The 22850-nt window shown below is 45.2% G+C and overlaps 1 protein-coding gene across 1 annotated transcript in view; it reads right to left on the bottom strand.

Moving 5' to 3' along the window:
- Positions 1-719: 719 nt before the first annotated feature.
- The window catches only part of GPRIN3 (GPRIN family member 3), a 52446-nt gene continuing 30315 nt past the window's right edge, over positions 720-22850 (bottom strand). Inside the window, exon 2 of the mRNA XM_035112473.3 lies at positions 720-15730. Within this exon, the coding sequence (XP_034968364.3) occupies positions 13292-15622 (2331 nt within the window). The 5' untranslated portion in view covers positions 15623-15730 and the 3' untranslated portion in view covers positions 720-13291. The remainder of the gene's footprint in view (positions 15731-22850) is intronic.

The raw sequence follows: 22850 nt of genomic DNA, 5'->3' as shown, positions 1-22850 counted from the left end.
CCCTATACAGGGCTGCCTTCAGACGGCTCAGGGGTCGGATAACTCCATACCCTCTAACACTTCTCTGTTAAAAAAAAGGGATGTCCCAAGGGAAAGCGGGACATTCCAGGATCAAATCTGAAAATGGGACAGCTTCTGTAAATCCGGGACTGTCCTTGAAAAATAGTGACATTTGGAAGGTCTGCATTGATGGAAGCCTTGGCAGCCTGATAATGGAGCAAGGAGGAATTTCCTATGGGAAAATGGCATGGGGAAAGAGTTAAAATACCCCTTCCCCTAGTGCTGCTCCCCTGCATCAACTAGATTTCTCTCCACAGTGGTCTTTAACTAAAAGTGGAGGGAGCCAGATGTGATGATAAATCTCTTGTATCAAGTGCCCCCTGAGTTCCTTGCCCAGGCAGTGGGAAAACCATGACACCAGAGATTCCTATGATTCCTGCATTGCAGTGGGTTGGACTAGATGACCACTGGGGATCCATCCGAACGCTACAGCTTTACAATCACATGAAATGTTATTAGACCACAACTACCACCATCTGTGAGCACTGGGCATGCTGGTGGAGACTGAGGAGAATTAAAGTCCAACAATATCTGGAGGGTCACGGCTTTCCCCATGCATTATTTCAGAAGCCCATCTTCCCTCGCTTGCATGTTCCAAACAATCTTATAAATTTGGGCCTTCTCCGCCTTCACAAACAAGCAAGTTAATAAAGACATTGTTTATTGTGTTATATATATATATTTTATTGTGAAAATCCAGAGATGTAAAACAGCAAAACATGGAATTTCCTAAAGGGAGTCGACCGAATCAATAAAATGTAACTTCAGTGTATTATACAGAACTGTTTTCCACATGCAAGTTTCTAAAGGTAATGTACCAAAATAAATGCTATGATATAGCTTGGAAGGCTAAAACCAGCTCTGTTTTGTACAGTGGATCACATTTCAGTCGTAGAAAAAGAATACAGCCGCAAGAATGCAAGACAGCTTTAGGAGCCCATCAATCTTCTGATTTTCGGTAGACAGATTTGTGGCCATTTTAGAGCGATCTTTTGCAACCGTCTGGAATGTTAAGGTCAAGTCCCTGTGTAAGTCCAACACTGAGTTTGGATGCCACCCGTCCTTTAACCAACTCTTAGGTCTGTGTTGGCGCTGGCAACTGGTGTAGGAAGGGGGTGTGGTGGGTACGGTCCACCCCGAGTTTCATCACTGAGGGGGGTGACAAAATGGCAAAAATATGTGTTTTTGGAAAAAAAAAAACTCCTGCACCCACCACACGCCCCTTCTTACTGCCACTGCAGGAGCACTCTCCCCTTGAGTGGTTTCCAGAAACCAGAAGCATTTCTGCCTCCAACTTTGCAGGCAGAGCACAGCCTTTATGGCTAGTAGTCTTCGACAGCCCTCACCTCCATGAATCTACCTAATCCAGAGGCGTAGGTAGGTGAGGTAGGGGGCACTGGGCGTCACACCTCAGGACCTGCAGTGTGCCTGAGCCATGCATCTCTCTTGAGGGGGAGGCGGTGGGTGGACTGCCTGCAAGCTCTGCGCTGCTTTTTCGAGCAGCTTGGGGCTTGCATTTGCCCACCGCCTCAGCCGCCCTACAGTTGGGGGGGGGTTGCAGAAAGGCTCCATGCAGCATGCCCTGCCTTGGCTCGCCCCGTCCCCATGGGCAGCTTGCCCTGCCCCCATGGGTGGCTCGCTTTGTCCCCGATTGCAGGGTGCGCGCCCCTGGCACCCGAGGGGCTAGCTACGCATAGCTGCCAAATTCTGGCCTGAGAAATAAGGGACTGGACCGGAAGTAGCAGGCCGGATGTAGCGCTGCCGCCATTTTGGAACTGGGCGGAGCATGCTCAGAAGCTACTTTTGATGCTGCTCTGCCCTGTTCCAAAATGGCCGCCACACCAGAAGTCACGCTGCAGCTATTTTGGAACTGGGCAAAGCAGCATCAAAAGTTGCTTCTGAGCATGCTCCGCCCAGTTCCAAAATGGCCGCCGCGCCAGAATAACCCGGGGGGAAACAAAAAAAATCTGTTTTTCGGCTGGGGACAGCTGGAAAAACGGGGGTTTCCCAGGGAATACGGGAGACTTGGCAGCTATGTAGCTACGCTGCTGGGCACTGGGTAGCTTCTGATAGTGGAGGCACATTTTCACTTATGGATGATCCTTCTGGATTGGTTACCCTTCTTGCTGCCACATGAAGCACCACTGGCAGAACCAACCCCGCATTAAGGGTGTGTTCACATTACTCCATTAAGAGCGCAGCGAAGTTGTGTACCCCCGCTGTGTGTTTCACAGCTCTCTCTCCTCCCCACAGCTGCTCACCTCAGCACAGCTTCAATTCGTTTCTGAAAACGCCAGGTGGGCTAGAGACAAATTAGGAACCGCTCGAGGACTCCAATGGGTGTGAAGCTGGTTTGAGAAACGGCGCATCAAACAACAGTATTTCGTAACAAAGTTCAGGATACATACCGGTATGTGTCTGGGCCAACATTGTGTGAGCACAGATTTGACAAAGCGGCTCTGCAATCGCAGTGAAAGGGAATGTGAACACAGCCTTAGAGATAAGATACTGCTAAAACATCTCCCTGTAGCTCTAACATGCTTTGCAATATTATCAGTTGCTACAAATCATCACAAGCATTTTATGCATTTCAGGGTCGCCCTCCCCCACAAGTTGTTTGGCACACTTTATACTTGCAATTTTGGTGATTCTAAGCCAGATCGCGTCTCTCTTCCAGGCCAACATGGGGATGTATTAGCAGAACGCGATTGTTTGCTTGGGATCACTCTATAAACGCGTTTGTACATGACAGTTAAAACACCCTCACCCACACATCAGGCACTTAATGCTGCTTGCATTCCGTCCTATTAGAGCCAAGTCTTTAAAATAAATATTTTATACCACGGGATGTGCTGGTGTTGTGGTCCTTTTTTATTATTTTGAGGGGGGAGGGAAAAGAAAGGGAGAACAGAGGACACACTATTGCTTGACTGCAAATGCATTTTAGCAGGCCTCTTTGCCCATTGTATTGTATTCGCTAACAGTCCTAATTTCCCCTCATGTTTCCACAATTGTTCCATTTATTTTAAAGCAGTGTACCAAAGCTGTATTCTACAACTTACTCTCCCTGCTCATGTGCACTCAAGTCCCCTGGAAGCCAATTATTCTCAGTTTTCAAAATATCTAGCTAGCTATATACATACATACATATATATTTGTATTGGAAACACTATAATTAGAGGCGTTTTTTCAGCTGGAAGGTGAGGTGGGTTGAATTCTTCAGCTGATAAGCTGCTGCAGAGCGTGAAGACAGATCTCACAGTTTTGTCATGGAGCAGAAAACTTCCATTGTTTTTGACCACATTTAGGACTGACTTCCTCCGCTATTGAAAGGCCAGTAAGAACGTTTGCTGTAAATGAAGAGGGGAGGAAGCTGCATCCCGATTTTTCCTCATGAGAGTCAAGTTCGTTTAAATACAGGTATTTGCTTATTCCCTCAGTTCTCCCGACACATTAAGAATAGTCCAGTCACAGTTTTGTTTGGAAAAAAAATAATATCAACTCAAGAAAATCTTGTCAGAAGAGTCCGGACCCAGAGTTTACCATAAAGAGAGAAAAACATGGAAGAAAATGACAGAAGGTTCCTTAACGGACATCACTTTCACAATCCGCGAGAACAATTTTTTTGGGGGGGACAACGGATTTGAAGGCACGAGAATAAACATCAAGAAACTTTAGATCATCTGAATGTGAGACAGCCACAAACAAGGCAGCAGTACGCCAAGAGGGAAAACACACTTTGGTGCCCAGCTGAGAGACGAAAGATGGCAAGAGATCCCCAAACATCAATGACTCTTACCGAACAATACCAGTCATGGGATACTACCGTTCAAATAACAAACCCAACATTCACATTTTGGACGATGATAAGGGAGGCAGGAAAATTAATATTACAGACCTCTTTCACAGGCATATACAAAACAACAACACTCCCCATCCCTCAAATATGGCACTTCAAATAACAGCTGCGAGTGAATCAAAAGGTGAAATATGGGAGAATAACTCTTTGTTATTTAAGAGTTTGTTCCAGTGACTGACAGCTAGACAGATCAATCCAGGGCCCTTACTTAAAATTGGCTGAGGCTGAAACCTGGAAGGAAAAACAGTAACAGGAAACACAAGGTTGAGGCCAGGTCTTAAGGGCATTGCCTAGAGCAGGCATGGCCAAACTTGGCCCTCCGTCTGTTTTGGGACTACAATTCCCATCATCCCTGACCACTGGTCCTGTTAGCTAGGGATGATGGGAGTTGTAGTCCCAAAACAGCTGGAGGGCCAAGTTTGCCCATGCCTGGCCTAGAACTAATGGATTTCATGTACCTATGCGCTCATTTCATGTAAAATGTAAATTTAGCAGCCAAAGTCTGAGAACCTGATCTGGTGCACATTGCCTGTTATCTGCCACTATCATCTATCGGACTATACTTAAAAGAAATGCTGAAGGGTCTTAATATCTCCTTGTGATCTCTTCCTAAACTCTGCTTCTTTAGCAAATCAATAGTTAAAGTACTGAAGGCCACATCAATTAATGTTCATTTAATTAAGTGCACAGCGAACATAGGGAAAGGTTGGGGCATTGCCTGGGATTTGCATTGTTTGGTTAATGCTAGTTTACATCTGTCTGTCTCTAGCACAATTTTCACCAGCACCAATCCAATTTTTTAAAAAACACAGACAATTTACATCGATACTGTATTATAGTGTCGGTTCCGGTTTCCGCCTGCAGGAATGGCGGACCTGTTTTCCATCTCTCTGACCTTCGTAAGGAATTTGGCGGTTGCTAGGGGAGTAAATGGCAACCCCCTACCCTCTCCGGGGGTTACGGAGAGGGGCCGCTGGCCCGCGATGCCCCCAGACCCACTCCGACTGTTTTTGGAGTGGGGGGAGCTTGGGCTGAGCACTTACGAGGGCCAGGACTCCCGGACGCTAATCTGCATGGCGGGGATTTCCATGGTTAAAGAAGATAATTAGGCTTAAATCTATGGACATACTTCAGAAGGAGGGGAAGAAGCGCTGTTTACTGCTGAGAAATTTATGCTGCTGAAGGAGAGGAGTCAAAGATTGTACAGCATCTGGAAGAAGGATTGATGGGGACGGAGCGATAAGGGAAGTGAGTTTTTATTTTTTTTTTCTCCATATTGTTGCCTCGTACCTTCCCGGACGCGATGTCCTGGCTTGTTTGGAGTGAAAGAGAAGCAAAAGACTGTGTGAGTTGAACTTTATAACTGTTGTTACTGAGCATATTTTTTAAAGATGTGGAGTTGCCGATGAGAAAAGCCCCCCCCTAGTCGGACGGAAGGAGTTCTGGACGCGTTCGGAGGATTTATGAGCTGTGACGCACTTTAAATTGGAGCAGCGACCTGAAGCTAAGTTCAGCTATAGGGCAAGGAGATCCATTAATTTACCAAGAGTTTATGGTTTGATGTTTGGGTCTCCTGCCTGGAAAAGCTGTAAATTCTATAATGATCGTAAATCTTCATGGCTATGAGAGGAAACGAAAGTGATTTGAGTTTTATAAGATGGCGCTGCTTCGTGCTGCTTCGACGCAACAGGGAGCTCCATTAAGAAGATTTATGGGGAGGCTGGACTGATTAACTCACACAGGAGAAAGAACATCTGTGAAACTTTGTTTGATATTTATCTCAGCAGCTGGGAAACAATCGGATGAAAGTGGAAAACATCTATGTGACTGTAAGGGGAAGATCTGGATTATTATGAACTTGGAGGACGATTTGAACTTTAGAAAAAAGACGGCAGTGGACAGTTGCGAGGAATTCCCAATTTCTTGAAGCATGGGAACCCAAATAAAAAATTCTTTAGATGATTTGGCATAACATTCGGTTTGATTGATATATATATGTGTATAATTTGAAATATTGAATGTGATATAATTGGTTTTAATTGGAAAATTAATAAAAAAATTTTTTTTTTAAAAAGATACTGTATTATAGTGTCAATGGCCAAGTATGCAATTGTTTTTTAAGATTAGGGTGTCAGTATGAACACTGAATAAACTGCTGTTGATAGCTAGGAGGCAATTTTGATGATGATAATGATGATGATGATAATAATAATAATAATAATAATAATTTACTGTTGGTACTGGAGAACATGAAAAGCATCTGTCACAGAATTGCAATGCATGGAATATAAAGCTGAAATGGCAGCATGGCAATTATGATGAAGATTTAATGAACTTAAATTTCTAATCCATTTGATTTTGGTACTCCATCCAGAAACATGTTGTTCAGTTATGCAAAAGGAAGATTTACACATTGGAAACATCCCATATTTTGTAAAATACTTGCCATGAAGGTCCTACCAGCATGTTCTATTTACCACCTGCACAGTATCATATATACTTGCCCCCAGCCTGCCTTTCTCTCTCCATAAGGAAGTAATTCCTATTAATAGGAATTGCATCCTTCATCCTGTAAAGAATGCTTTGTAAATGATGAGAAGATTAGTGTTGGGTAGGATGGACTTTGCAGAAAGCAGAAATAAGCCCAGGCAGGTATTCTAGGGTAATTTTTTTCAAAAAAAAAAACAACCAACTTAGTCATTTAAGCAGCAACTCCACACTCACCTGCCCAGTAGTAAGCCTGTTTGGACCCCATGGGATTAGCTTCTGAGCAGATACATTTAGGATTGCATTGTAAAAAACAAACAAACAAAAGACCCAGCTTTGTGGTATGTGGAAATCAAAAAGTTTAAAAAATGAATTTTCCAATAATTAAAAAAAAAATGAATTTTTAGATTTATTTCACAAGATTTACAGTTTCCGAGCACAATTCAAAGTGTTGGTGCTGACCTTTAAAGCCCTAAATGGCCTCAGTCCAGTATACCTGAAGGAGCGTCTCCACCTCCATCATTCTGCCCGGACACTGAGGTCCAGCACCGAGGGCCTTCTGGCGGTTCCCTCGTTGTGAGAAGCCAAGTTGCAGGGAACTAGGCAGAGGGCCTTCTCGGTGGTGGCGCCTGCCCTGTGGAACGCCCTCCCAACAGATGTCAAAGAGGAAAACAACTACCAGACTTTTAGAAGACATCTGAAGGCAGCCCTGTTCAGGGAGGCTTTTAATGTTTAATAGATTATTGTGTTTTATTTTTCTGTTGGAAGCCGCCCAGAGTGGCTGGGGTATAAATAAATTATTATTATTATTATTATTATTATTATTATTATTATTATTATTACTACTACTACTACAGTGGAACTTTGGTTCTGTCAGAGCAGGGTTTCCTAAACTTGGATCTCCAGCTGTTTTTGGACTGCAGTTCCCATCACCCCTGACCACTGGTCTTGCTAGCTAGGGATGATGGGAGATATAGTCCCAAAAATAGGTGCAGACCCAAGTTTGGGAAAGCCTGCTGTAGGGGGGCATTTTGATCAGGGGTAGCCAATGTGGTGCTCTTCAGCTGTTGTGGACTTCAATTCTCATCGGCCCCAGGCAGCATGGCCAACGGCTGAGGAGTCCAAAAATATCTGGAGGGCACCATGTCGGCTCCCCATTACAGATTGGCACCCAAGGTCATTCAAGGTCCCTTCTAACTACCGTATGATTCTATAGGGATGATCAGGACTGCACTAAGCCCTGTGCTGATCCCATTTGGGGGCAGAGTGGGAGGGAGCTCTGCCTGCTGGTAGAAGGGATTGTGCCTCAAGTCTCCTTTTCTCAGAACTAGGGTTCCCCAAACTTGGGTCTCCAGCTGCTGTTGAACTGCAAAGGAGATTCTGCTCCCTCAAAATTAGATTGGCAGAATAAAATGTTAGAATATGCAGAGCTAGCACGATTGACAGCAATATTCTGAAACCATACAGATCAAATATTTAATAGAGAGTGCAATGTTTACAGAGAATACTTAAAAGAACATTGTAATAATCTAAGTTCTTTGGCCAGCCTGGATTGATTTCTGCATGAAATAAGAGAACTTTACAAAATTAACACAACCGAATAACCTAGGAGAGATAAAGTTAAGTGTGCAGTCGTAATGTAAATTAGGAATCACAATGGGGGGATTGGAAGTCGTGTTGGAATTTGTGACATGTGAATTCAATCTTTTATTTTCTTTTGTAATGAGTGTTGATCTTGGTTTGCCTTTTGTTGATCGTTGAGTGTTGTTTTGTTTTGAAAACCAATAAAGCATTAAGAAATATAAATAAAAAATAAATAAACTACAAATCCCATCGTCCCTAGCTAGTAGGACCAGTGGTCGGGGATGGTGGGAACTATAGTCCAAAAAAAGCTGGAGACCCACATTTGGGAAACCCTGCTCCACACAATACCTCGTTCCCTTAGCTGCTAATTTTGTTCGCAGCCCTTTCTACAGGCACCTAATTACAGATGGATATGAGCCCTAAGGAAGCACAATGGGTAAAGTAAAAAACTAGACCATCCAAATTTTTCTTAAAAATATGCTGATAATATCTGTGTAAAACACAATGGTGAAAAAGCTGTTGCTGTTTTTTCTTTTCTTTTTGTAAAATGCAACTGAATTAATTCTTTTAAGAGTGTTCTCTTTTAAGGACAACTTTTCAAGGAAGGATTTGCTGAACTGGTGCTCCTTACAGTAAGTTATCTCCTCTCATTATTATGTGTGTTGCATGCCCACCAGAACAGCCTGTTTTGCCGCCAGAGAAACAAGGAAGCAAGGCTCAGTAAGATGTACATCTAAGTACATTCCAAAAAACACCAGTGCCGATAGCTTCAAGCCAATACGTAAAACAGAGCTTTTGAACATTTTTTCCCCTTACAAAAACAAAACAGAAGGAAACATGGTTTTGCACAATACATGGCAATAAGGGAACTAAATGATTTCATGCCTTTCAAAACAACAACAACAACTGTGGAATACATTTCAGACAAAGTTAAGCATGTGGAGGCGTATTTCAAAAGAGTTCTGTGCAGGCCTTGTTTGCATGTCACAGTAAACCATGGTTTGTGCTATACTGTGAATGAGCACATTGCTCGTACTTGGCTCCTCACTTTAGTGTGAATGAAAACAAACTATGAAGGCTTGCTGTGATCTGTGAATGTGAACCACATCCTGCATTTGCTTATCTCAGGAAGCCAAACTTCAGGCTTCCTGAAGTCCTGCTTAGGGAAGAACAAAGTGGGAGGTATTTGCTTTTTGAAGGGTAAGCCATAAACTACAGGCGACTACCCTGTCACCCTCCAGATGTTGTGCACTCCAAATCCCAACGTCCCCATCCCATGGTCAGGGATCATAGAAGCTGTAGTCCAATATCTGGAGGATTGCAGGTTAATCACTCCCAACTCTAAACCATGGTTTGTTGCAACATGAACCAGGCCACTTGCTTAATTTCCTGTTGAAATTAGTGAGATATACAAGTGCTTAATCTTGCCAGGATTGTGGTCTATGGTCTTCATTGTGATTTCTCTCATAGCTGCATCCCACGAAGGATTGACTAGTGTAGTCTTAAAGACACCTATTAGGCCAGGCATCCCCAAACTGCAGCCCTCCAGATGTTTTGGCCTACAACTCCCATGATCCCTAGCTAACAGGACCAGTGGTCAGGGATGATGGGAATTGTAGTCCAAAACATCTGGAGGGCCGAAGTTTGGGAATGCCTGTATTAGGCAATGGGAACGACCTACCAGCGAAGTCATGAAATCCTAGGCAGGGAAATTTGGATTTATGCCAGCTTAGTCTCTCTGAATTTTTCTGGGACTCAGCTAATTCAAATCCAAGGATTTAGGTTCTTAGGAAACTTTTAAAAGTAAGCCTCTGTTTTACTGGATTCCACATGAATTTCTATTATCCCAGTATGGCACTGTGGTTTTATTTTTTAGTTTCTCTGATGGGGAAAAGTGCAAGTATTTTCTTTTTGAACACCACATACTCCAACTGTGCTAGTTATTGGGCCTGTTTTCTGACTATGAACAAAGGACAGAGTGGCGGGCATGGGAGATTTGAATCGGATGGTCAGTACTGGAATATGTTGATGTTGAAGCTGACATCTTAAGTAAACTCTAGTGTGAAGGCAAATCTTCGAATGGGACAGTGGAACTACATGTCATAAGGAACCCAGGGTTGCTGCCAAAACGTGCAATAAAACTCCCCTTGCAGCTTGATGTCATCATGTCATGCATGCCTGCAATCTCAACAACCAGTTACGGAAAGACGGAAAATGCACAAAACAGTGGCATCAGAAATAGGCCACATGTTTTACTGCACACTGTGGAGGGGGAAGGGGAATATTTAACATAGGGGTTCCACTTTTGGTAGGAGACTACTTTTATTTTGTGCAATTGGTGGTTCCGCCCTGAAATTTATCTGGAATAAACATGTATATGACTGCAAAATTTGAATTTCACTCCTGGGAATCCATCCTACTCTGCTCAAGCAGATTCTGTTGGGATGCCTAAGCCTTTTTACCCATCCAACCTCAAGCAAGGGAACAGATATACCCCAGACCTTTCCACTTTCAGCTCGCTAGGCTTGTGGCTTTTGCTTTTTTGACATGGAAAGCCCGCAAAGGTTGGGCAATTATCTGGATGCTGTGATTTCCCTTCCCCCAGATTTTCTTTCTTAATCTAGCCCCCAGATCTATAAAGCACCAGTTACACAACTGGAGTGACAAAAATCAATTAACAATCTACTAAGCTCTTCTGGCTGAGCGGCCACCGCCAATTTGCAGAGAGGGGAATAATTTGGAATTGATTTTCTTTCTTTCTTTTTTTAATAGTTAAGTTCAGTAAGAGTGCAGTGGTTCTCAGAACTGGGAAGCCTATATGGGATGAAAACTTGTTTAAGCCTTACTGAGTGAAGCTGATGGAACGAATGGTATCTTAACAGCATGGGAAGCCTCTAAAATGCATATCCTTCCTGCGTTGCTCTGAGATCATTCAGGAGGAGCTAGCAATGCAGATTTCCCCCACAATGATATCATCCACGCTGAAGCCTCTTCATGGGCTCTTCCCACCTGCTCTGAAATAAAGAGGCACTCACATTTGCCTCTGAGCTAGAAATTATAACAGTTATATACCACCTTTATCCTCAAGGTGGTGTACGTGGTTCTCCTCCTCCCCATTTCATCCTCACAACAGCCCTGTGAGGTAGGTTAGGCTAAGAGATGGTGAGTGACCCAAGGTCACCCAGTGAGCTTCATGGCCGAGTGGGGCTTCGAACCGGGCTCTCCCAGGTCCTGGTCTAACACCCTAACCATTACGCCACACTGGTTCTCCATGTTAACAAGACAGAGTAAAGAGCTAGCAGTTATTTCACCCTCCCAAACAGGTTTCTTGGGGAAAATCTGCAGGGAAACACAATGTCTGAGAAACCTATCCCATTGTCCTGTCGGTTGCTAGCATTCAGGACCAAGAGGCATAGCTTCAATCTAGCATGGCAGCGAGCAGACGCTCCTGGCACCATGAATTGCACCATAAATCTCTAGCTGAAAGGAAAAGAATCTGGGGGCTGTGATAAGAACGCTGCAGAGATTTTGGGAGTTGGAAAGGAGTATTAAACATTCAGTGCATTTGAAAACTGCCCACCTTTTCCTAGGCTGAGGGGGAAATGGCGAAGATCTGTGACATGTTTTACTAGTGAGACGGAATGGTTTCTAGCAAACTGTCGCCTGTTCCAAGACATTGAAGCAAGGGATGGAGAGAGATGAGACCTCTGAGAAACTTCGAGATTCAGTTCTGCCCAAAGTCGCAATGGGAGAAAACAACAGTTGGGAAGTGAAAGAGACAACGTCATATATGGACAGCAAGAATCTCTATGGACCTAACAGTTTTCACACGCAGGTCAGAATAAAGATAATAGTTTGAGTTCCTCACTTGAAGCTTTATAAATTTATATCTTATAACATCACAAATGGAGATCATTAATTATATAGCCATTGACTAAGGGATTATTACGGTATTATAACTGAAATGTAACTGACATAAATTAAGATCATGGAACGCAGGGTTATAAAATCAGAAATGCACCCAGACCACCATATGGGGAGCCACTTTAACTAAAATGTATTATTTGGAAGTTGATTGGCATTTTGATAATTGTATCATTTGGGAATTAATTGTTATTGTTATAAATTGGCTATTTTGGGGGTATAGTGGAAAACTAATATATATATATTTCTAACAAGGCTGCACACTAATCTTTCGTGCCCTCTCTACGTTGCTGCTGAAAATCCAAACCATTTCTCCACTTCTATATGACATGGAAGTATCACCTCTAAGATAAAACATTGCAGAATACCAAATTGCAACCAGGGGGTTGCAGGGGACAGGAAGAGACCTATTAAGGACCAAATAACAGTCAAAATCTCACACTTAACAGAAATTCTCGCACCCGTTGAAATTTCTCGAGTCTTTCTGAAGGCCCTTATACTCCAGTCTGAAGGACCTTTATTGCGTCTGGGGTGCCAGAGGTTTCCAGAGCCTTCAAGAAGAACGCCACCAGCAGGCGTTTCGTCACACTGTAACTGTATATGTACAGATGACAGTAACCTTCTCCAGCTGGCTTACCCTCAAGGTATTTTGGACTACAACTCCCATCAGCACAGCTGGGGCTGATGGAAGATGTAGTACAAAACATCTGGATGGCCCCAGGTTGGCAAAGGCTGGCATGTGATTGGTACAGGATCCCTCAGGGCTCCTTAGCGTGTGAGGCAAAAGGGGTGCAGGCGTACTTGGAATACCACCCTAATTGCAAGCTGATATCTTTTTACCTCCTCCTCAAAGAGCTCTCAAAGTGTCTATCATTTTAAGAAAGCCAGTTCATTTGACTCTCAGCACCAACGCAACCTGATCCAGGTACTTGGGAATATTTGCTACATTAACACACAGTTGTTGAAGTTTTCATTATTGACATTGTTAAGACCTAGTCGTATGTGAAAGGCGTTTGCAAAGGGTTTTGATGCCTCCCCTCTCTTCCGTCTGCAAAAAGCTGCCTCGCGTTGGTGCAGTAAATTGGCAATCTCACATTGTGCTTCGTTTTTAAGTGCTTATGTTGTCGTTTGGCAATAGACCGGAGTGGCTTCTAAGTAAACGTAAAAGCTGCACATGTTGTTTGCAGAAAACAAGACAGCTCAGATGTGATGACTTACTGGGCATACAATACACAGCCGTTACTCTGCCCCCCCCCCAATCATTATATCAGAATCTCAAGCATCAAAGCCAAGCTCCTGGGCTTATTTTCTACAGATTTCTGTGCACACACAGAAACAAATGGCTACAAATGGACACTCGTCACCTTCCCGACTGTTTCAGTCTAACACAGAGGAAGCAGCAGGGCGAACGCAGCAATTGGGGCGCCTGAAATTCTGCATCATGGATTGGAAAACACTGTGCTGCCTCCCTTTAAGTTTTCTATTTGAAGACGTATCCGAAGAAACAGATTTCCGGGTCTGGCTGTTTTGGGCCTTAATCAGTTTTTCGTGTTCTCTAATCTGCCTCTGCAAGTGATTCTGGATGGCGACCCCCAACGACTCAGGGTCAAGGGAGGCCCCGTAAACCTCCCAAGTCATGCCCTGCTCATCCCACACGACATCCCGGACACGCTTAGACTGCTTCAGGTGCCCTCTGCCCTCCGTGGCAGATTTGCCTTCTTTCTTCTTCTCCCCGAGCTTTGGCAAGGGCAAAGCAGGAGAGGCTGAAAGATTGCCCTTCTCTCCCTTCTTAGTTCTGTTGCTTTTGGTTCCTAGGCCAGGGCCAGAATTTCTACTCAACCCAGACTCAGCTTCCAGATTCCGACTGCCAAATCCCCCTGCCTCTTTGCCTGGAAGTTTATCCTGTGCAATTTTTGCCGTGGCTGGGGCACACACGGTCGGGGGCGCAGTAGCTGCTCCTGCAGCATTAGTCGTCCCCTGTTCCTTCGGGCTGAGAGGGACGGGTTTCCCTTCCCCCTTTGGTTTGACGTCCACATGGAGGCTGGCCGGAACCGTCTCAAGACTCCTAACCGTCTCAGTACGCAGCTGCTCTCTGCAACCGCTATCGGGAGTGCCCCCAGCGGTACCGTGAGCCTTGTCTTGTTCAGATATGCCGCAAGAGGCTGGTGGTGCCTGTTGGCTTTCCGCAGCAGAGGAGGGTCCAAGGTGCTGAGGTTTGCTATTGATTCCTGGGAGAGCAGAAGGTGGAGGTAGCTTGGTTTCGCTGCTCGCAGGGTGTGGGGAAGCGCTGCCATTGACAGTAATCTGGTAAATCGGTGCTGTCTTCAGCAAGACTGAAGTGTCCGGCGGCTGCTGGCAAGCATCGCTGCGATGGCTGGCTGCATTTGCTGTTTGTGCTTCTGTCACCTTGGACGACGTTTCTTGCACACTGCCAGAGGCTGGTGGGCAGGGATACGTCGCGTTGCCTGACAAAGTCGAGTGGGCTGTATCATGAGTGCCTGCTGTGCTCTCTTGAAGTTTGACAGCCTGAACTGCCAACCCCCCGTCTACTGCAGCTGCTGCCTGGATATGGGCTTCGGTCACAGTGGCAGCAGACACGGCTGTCTGGACAAGCGCCGCAAAGTCGTCAACAATTTCCGATTGCTCCTTCCCGCCGGCTACCGTGTAAATAATGTGCAACTGGTCTTGCTTCCGTGTTGCCTGGGGAGGCATGTTTTCCCGTAAGAATGCAGCAAAGATGCTTGGGCTGGTAGACGCTGATCTGCTTTCCATGGTGGCTACAGCCTGCACTCCGGCATCCTGATGGGTCCTGCTTGCCACCTCCTCACCTGCAACCCTACCCTCAGGTTGCACCATCATGGTCCCTGTGTCCTTGAACTCGGAGGGCTCAGGCCCTACCTTCTCCGCAGCCTTGTCACCACACGAAGGCTGTGGTGTGCTCCCAAGGCTGGGTTTGGGGACCATCTCTGGTGCAGTTCTTGAGCCAGGATCAGAGCCTGCCTCCTTTGAGCCCTTTGGCTCTGCATCTGAACAACTGTGGGCCTTCAGCACAAGATCAGAGACAGGCTCCAGTTCCTTTGCTGAGTCTGGCACCTGCGTCACTTCGGGACCAATCCTTTCACCCACAATTTCCTTTGTGGTTGGAGCAGCTTGCTGGGCATCTGAAGGAGGAGGAGACCTGCCATGAGCTCTGCTCTCTGTGACTCTGCCACCACCTCCAGGCAGAGAGCTTGCCTTATCTGCTGCACAGCAAAGTTGCCCTCCAGCACCACTTGGCACAATTTCTTTGGCTTCCTGGGTAGCAGGTGCCTTGACTGCAGCATGTTCTTTTGCTGGGTCCTGGCCTTGAGCTCCGGCATCACTGCTGCTTTCCTGCTCAGAGTTATTCCCCGGCTCCAGAACTGCTAGGCAGTCTTCTTTGGATGGGCTGGAGGACCCAGGAGAAAACATTCTTGGTTTCCCAGTGTCATACCCACAATGCCGTTCGCCCGCTGCAGCATCAGCTTCCGCCCCGCAGTTCCCTTCAAGCAGGCGATCTCCAGCAGGTTGCACCTTGGCATTGAAAGGAAATCCATTACTGTTCCTCTCTATGCTCGCTTGCTTGTGCTGGTGTTTAGAGGACTGCAACCTTTTCAGGTCATTTTCCTCCTCGGAAGTGGTGACCAGCGGACGCTTGGCAGACCTCAGAGGATCTGGTACAGTCCCCATGGGAACGCAATGCGTTGCAAGGCTCCCGTCAGCTTCGCCCAGCTTCTTGCTGAGAAGGGCCTAGGCGGAGAGAGGTGCGGCCACAGGCGACTCTTCCTCGCAGCTGGTCTGTTAAAGAGACAAAGAAATATTTACAAATTCAGATAAAAAGCAATGAAAAATAGGCAGGTTCAAGATGGAGGCAGTGAAGGCTGGACCATTAAGCCAAGCAGGGTGCTGCTCCACCCACTCACCCCGCCTGCCTTCCCACATACATCCAGTTCAGGGAGTGCCACTGACTGCTAGATTCCTTTTCTTCAAGGGAGGAGGATGGTGGCGAAGGTAGAAATAGTTGGCTCTTCCAGCTGCCACTGCACAAGGGGTATTCCTCCAGATGGAGTACAACTCCCATAAGTTCTAGTCAGCACAGAGAGTGCCAAGGCTGCAAATTCTTTTTACACAGAGATTCATGTGAGCAAACTCAGGTGCCCCTTTTTATTTACTACCCGGAAGAGCCATTCCTGGGGCAGGGCTTTACATAAATAAGCAGCGGGTGGAGGTGTGTGCTTAACCTTTTCCACACTTCAAATTAATTATCCCCTCCAGGTTGCTTTCCCCTCCATGAAGTTCTTAATACATGTTTGCAAGGGTAAGCACGTGTGGAAACTCTGCAAGGAGAGAAAGCAGCTTGGAGGGTGGGAAGACTGGAAGCACAAATGCAAAAACGGATGGAGAGAAAAGGATAAAGCACACCCTCCCCCTTGCTGCTTCTCCACACAAAACTGTCCCCTTACAAAGTTGGTTTTGGAGGGGGCGAGGGGAGGAGACAGGGAATGTGTCCATTGGGCTTTCCTTTCACACAATGACACATAACATGCAGCTGGGCTATCACCAGGTGTTTCCCCCTTTCCATGCTGAGAAAATATTGAAAGCAACTTTAAGCAGGACATCCTTTTTATGTGGAAATTATCCCCATCTGGGGAAAAATACAGGATAGGCTCCAAAGAGCTACCACCTGGCTTTGGGATACTCAAAAGCCTGGCATGCCCAATGGACTGTTCGTATTTTGATCAGGAGACCCCATGGCCAATCATCACTTGCTTTCAAAAGACCCCTCAATCTTGAAAGCAGTTTGCCACAAAGCTTGGGTGTTCCAGAAAAAGAAGCCCAAATCTCCACTGGGCTGAACAAGCCTTTAGAGCCCATCCATAACATAAAATCTGGTTCTCAGGTTGGAGACCACATTTACAAGAGCGCTTGCCCAACATTTTTCCTCTAGGGTTTTTACTAGGTAATTAATGCCTCTGGGAAGAGATTCTTGGCATTGTGATATTAACACATCTCACATTCAGGGTTGGAGGGTAAACTTTAGCCTATTGTGTTATCCGCTGTCAGCAATCCACCAGCTCTGCTAAGATTGATTGTGATAAAAGGCACAGAGCCATATTATGCCAGTACAGAAATGAGCCAGGAGGTGGTTGGACATCCAAGCCAATATAGCAGATCCCGCTAACATGTTTTAAGATGCTATAAAGCACACCTAGTTAGAATGCCTACATCAAATATAACTGCAAGAGCTTGAATTAAACCAACTTGCTTCTTGGTTATCGCTGAATATTGCTTCCTTTTGCTGAAGTTCCCGACAATTACAAGATCTTTCTAGGTACGTAACATTGCTTCTCATCTCTTACCCTTGTAACGTTCAAACTGTGGGAAGGCTGCCCCGGTTAAGGGTGGAGTTCATTGCACTCCAGAAAAACAAATGCCTGAGCATTCACCCCTCCTCCCAGAAGTAATGAATTGCTCTAGAACAGGCTCCCCCAAATTTAAGTCTCTAGCTGTTTGGGGGCTACAATTCCCATCTTTCCTGACCACTGGTCCATCACTGGTCCTGCTAGCTAGGGATGATGGGAGTTGTAGTCCAACAACAGCTGGATACCCAAGTTTGGGAAATTCTGCTCTAGAACAAGGCTGAGAGATGCCACATTAATGTTCTTTCATACTATATTGTTTGCCTTAGGGCAAACTGTTGGACTCCAACTCCCATCAGCCTCAGCCAATGGCCAGGAATGATGGGAGTTGTAGGCCTACAACATCTGCAGAGCTGTAGGAAACCTGCTACAATTAATTCCAGTGCCTCAGTGCTAGACGGTCTTGGTCAATGTTAATTTTCCTCTGTTGGCTAAGCATAATGATTTATTTCCTTTAAAAAAACAAAACAAAACCATAATGCTGAATGCAGATCCATGTGTTTGGATCTTCAAAGAGGATACTGCGAAAAGCGGAAAAGGGTAGGTGGGAAGGAGCAGCCTGATGGGCAAAATTGCAACATGTCACAAAGGGGCATAAAGAAGGAGAGAGAAAAATACAATGAAATACAAGCACCTACTCTCAGAAGAATTGCAAGCTGAAAATTTGCAGCGTTTATAGCCCAAGTCAATAACCAGAGGCTTGGTTTTTTTTTAGAAAGATGGTTAAAGACTGCTTTTCCAAATAGCTGAATTAAAGTGCAGGTGTTACAGCCAAGGCTCCCTAGCTTCATACAAATCCAAGCCCATTCTCATAACTCTTCATATACTGACCTCTTCATTCAAAAGAACGGCTAGGCAAGGCCATCTGCCAGCAAATAAATGGACAATTTCTCATACATGGGCGCAAAAAAGAGGAAACCCTTTGTTGAAGCAACTTCCCTTGCAGTCTCTGACAATTCACTTTTCTTTTGGTGGCTAAGCTTAGGGACGCAGGTGGCACTGTGGGTTAAACTACAGAGCCTACGGCTTGCTGATCAGAAGGTCGGTGGTTTGAATTCCTGCGACGGAGTGAGCTCCTGTTGCTTGGTCCCAGCTCCTGCCAACCTAGCAGTTCGAAAGCATGTCAAAGTGCAAGTAGATAAATAGGTACTGCTCAAAGCAGGAAGGTAAACGGCGTTTCTGTGTGCTGCTCTGGTTCGCCAGAAGCGGCTTTGTCATGACCTGGAAGCATAGCTGCCAAGTTATCCCTTTTTTTAAGGGATTTTCCCTTATGCTGAATAGGCTTCCTCGTGAGAAAAGGGAAAACTTGGCAGCTATGCCTGGAAGCTGTACGCCGGCTCCCTTGGCTAATAATGCGAGATGAGCGCCGCAACCCCAGAGTTGGTCACGACTGGACCTAATGGTCAGGGGTCCCTTTACCTTTAAACTTAAACACTTCGGGGGTGTGGAAAAGAAGTATTGTGATGATTTAGTTCCCAAATCTCAGCTGGACTAAACATATAAAAGCCTGGGGTTTAAACTCTTAACTGCAAGTGCCATAGAAGCAGTTATATAAAGCTATTTCACATTGAAGCAATGTATTAAAAACCTCCCCACCAACATCCAAGCGGACTTGTCTCATAGACATGGAGAAAGCAAGAAGAATTTTCTACATGGTAAGCTGCTTGTGAGTTGCAAAAGTGGATCAGGCCGGGTAGGAACTATAGCCCTGACTCCTTCAAAACTCACATACTAATATCTGCATAACTAAGAGTAAATAATACTACAGGAATCATAGACAATACAGTGGTATCCTGGAAGTCGAATGGAATCCATTCCAGAAGTCCGTCCGACTTCCAAAACATTCGGAAACCAAGGCCACGGAAGTCGCATTGGGCGTTCGGGTTCCAAAGAACACTTACAAACCAGAATACTCACTTCCGGGTTTGCGGCATTCGGGAGCCAAACCGTCCAACTCGCAAGGCATTTGGGATCCAAGGTACAACTGAACGGACTTAAATAGACCAAAGACAGCTTCTTGTGTTCCTGGACTTCAACACCCTCTGAGGTAGCCTGTTCAACTGTTGTACAGCTTGTGCCCTAAAGTTTAGTGAAAAATCCTCTTTCTTGTAATTTGAGCAGTGTTGGTTCAGGCCATACCCTTTGGTGAAACAAAAAACAAGGCCCTATCTGTTCCACACATTTAAAGAACTACTCTGCCACCTTCAACGAAAGAATCCTAGGAACTGTGGTTTGTTAAGGGTACTAACTGCTGAGAGTTCTATGAGATCCCTGCAGCTGCCAGAATGCTTTTGGGGAGGCCACAGTTGTTTAAACTGGTATGATGCTGCTTAAAATGTACAGTGAAAATGAGGCTAAAGAGATAGCTAGGGGGGGGGAGTCTGTGGTTATAAATTTCAGTGGCAAGTCAGGGGAAGCAGAAATAAGTTATAAGGGATATCTATCTCTCTATCTCTCTATCTAATCTATCTATCTATCTATCAATCAGAATAAGAGAGAGAGATCCTGTGATGAGGAACTCCTGGGAAGAACATGGAGTAAGGAATTATTCTGGGTCCTTGAGTGTTTTATATGAAACAGGAATCCTTGTATCTTTCTAAGCTCCTCTTCCTCTTTTCTTCTTTTTTAAAAATGTCATTCGTCTACCATTGATTATCATGGCTTCTGCTGGGGAGCTGCTCCAGCTTTCCACAAGTAATGACTCCCGACTCCACGTCTGTATATTTACAGCTTTTTATTATACAGATGTACAAAACAGAGCTAAAGTTCTTATGTCCATTCAGTCACTTTCAGATCCCGGAAGTGGCGTTCTGCGGGAACGCCTCCAACACATTAATCTGGGAACCGCTAGTCTCCTCCCTTCTTCCCTATGTTTGAGTCCCCTGTGTAGTTGAGGCGATGGAGCCGCCACCTCCCCTTCTGTCCCTGAGCTGCTCAGATGCTGTCCAGGCTCCCTAGCATCAGAGAGCCCTTCCTCCACAGGGCTCTGTACCTGCTTGTGTCAATACTGCATGACATTCCCGGACTGCCGTGGCGATGTTCAGGGCTCCCAGCATCAGAGACCCCCTGCGCCTCCTTGCTGGGCTCTCTGCTGACCCCTGGTGGTCCCCTGAAAGGTTTCTGCTGAGCTGTGGAACTCATTGTTGCCAGATCAGGTCAACGAAGGACCATTGTCTTTCATTCTTTACTAAAGCTTGCTGTGAATTAAATAAAGGTGTTTCATGTTTAAAAGCAAAAAGCTAAAGCCGTGTGCTGTGAGCACGGAGCATAAATAAGCTTTGCTGCCCTTCCATACTTGGGAGTCCGAGAGCTATTAGCTATTAGCGCTGGTGTGCCAGCCTTCCTCCTCTGGGGGACAGGGCTGCATTCGCAGTGCCGGCTGGTTGCAAAACGAGTATCATTTATTTATGATACGGCTGTCAGCTTGATTTCTTAAGAGAAAATATGGATGTATTGAGACCTCTGTGCACTGAGACATGCGCCATCTGGGCTGCAGGTTTGCTTTTCTGAATCAAAGAGCCAGGGGTAGGTGCTGGGTTTGCTTATTGCAAACACCTCCTGCCTCAACAGGAAATGCAGGAGATCCAGGGCAGGATTTCTGTTTCTATTTTTTACTTATGAGCAGCCACAAGGGGGTTCACATTGGATGAAAGCAGCAATATACAGCAAGCCCCCCCCTTAAGTGAAGACAGAAAGGCTCCTCTAGACCTGTGGGTTTTTTGTGTGGTTGTATTCTGTGACATGACATTGACACGACAGTAACACATTAGTGATGGTTTTATACTGGACCGTCCGCACATCGTTTCCCTGTTATGTGATGCTTCTGCAATGTCACGGCATTAATGGCATCTGGAGGGGTGCTCTTGTTGCACTACACCCTACTTCCCCAGAATATTTACAGTATGAAAGGTTACAGGATTTCAGTAGGAATTTACGGGGCGTGCACAAATTTGAAACCAAGCAGTTTCTTCGTCCTGAAACTCTTTACACTGCCCTGGTAACACCACGGGCGCAAATGATCATCATGAATGTACAATAACAAGGATGTTGGGAAAGGGTGTAACAAATTTATTTGGATCCTATCATGCATCTCCTGCATTTCACTGCGTTGGGCCCTACTGCTGCAGCGCCATACGGAAATCCTATTGGACTCAGGAGGAGAGGATGTTATGGTGGGGCCCAACTCATGTTCCTTTTCTATCAGGTGTGATTTCACGAGCTGCATATTTTAGTTTTGTGCGACAAGGAGCTCATCGTTATTACAGGAGGGGAAATGATTGGCAATGAAAGCTTACTCAAGACAAGGAAGATCTAAGATAGGATTGCTGGATATTTCTTAAGAAAGAGCCCTCCATTTGATGATCGTTTCATGGTGACAACAGTGGAACAGCTCAGCTGAATTTTTTATGTGGCTTTGTGCCTAATTCTGGCAAATGCCTTCATTCCCAACCAACTCCAGTTTCTATTGCCTCAAGGAGCGAAGGAAAACACAATTTTTTAAAAAACAAAAAATGAAGTGCATTGCTATTTTTCAGGCTACAGAAAGTGTTTAAAAGAACACACCATTTGTAAGGTATGTACTCTCCCTTGCCAAAACCCAAGCCTATTTATTGACCAACGCTGCAAAGAGATTTATTTCTCTTCCCAAGGTGAAAGGTGAGGACATGGCTTGTAAAGGACATACAGTAGTTAAATCAAACAATAACCCAACGAAGTGACGGCCACAAGAGTTATTTAGGAAAAAGTTGTCCTGTAGCTCTGGGCACCCGTACAGGAACGTTATTTATTGGCCAAACCATGGGCCAATGTTTGCATAATGGCCTTTTGTGTATGCTTATCTGCGCGGTCTTGTTTAATATCTGGACTTAGAGGTTGATCAAAGGCAACGCCTGTTAAAACAAGACTGCACTAATTAATAGCTGGAAAATAAAGGGAATAATTATACCAAATAAAGGGAATAATTATACCAAAAATATAAGAAGAGCCTTGGTGGATCGGGCCAAAGGCTCATTCTCACAGTGGCCAACCAGGTGCCTATGGGAAGCCTGCAAGCAGGGCACGAGGGCAATAATTTTCCATTCATGGTCCTCAGAGGCACATTGCCTCTGATAGCGGAGGCAGGCATAGCTGTTGCAGCTAGTAGCCATTAATAGCCTTCGTGTCATGCTCCCTCAGTGAAGATGGGAGAAGGGCAACATGACGGTGTCTGAGGAGATTTAACCTTGCTCACAGAGAATTCTGGAATTCACCTTATGTGGTAGCGTATATAATATTGATATTTGGGTTCCCATGACCACTAATTCGCCAAGAGAGTATAAATCAAAGTTGAGATACAATGGAAGCGGAAACTGTATTTTATCACCACTCACTCAAAGAGGGATACAGCTTGGCAGCTTCACTCTCAAAGGCACAGCCCTTGTTTTCTGCCCAAAACACTGTTCCAGGTTTAAACAAGAACTTTACCTGGAATTATCCACCACAGAACTGTTTCTGTTACA

Source organism: Zootoca vivipara, chromosome Z1 (genome assembly GCF_965207765.1).
Source record: "Zootoca vivipara chromosome Z1, rZooViv2.hap1.1, whole genome shotgun sequence".
Taxonomy (NCBI): domain Eukaryota; kingdom Metazoa; phylum Chordata; class Lepidosauria; order Squamata; family Lacertidae; genus Zootoca; species Zootoca vivipara.
This window is presented reverse-complemented; position numbering and strand designations above follow the sequence as displayed.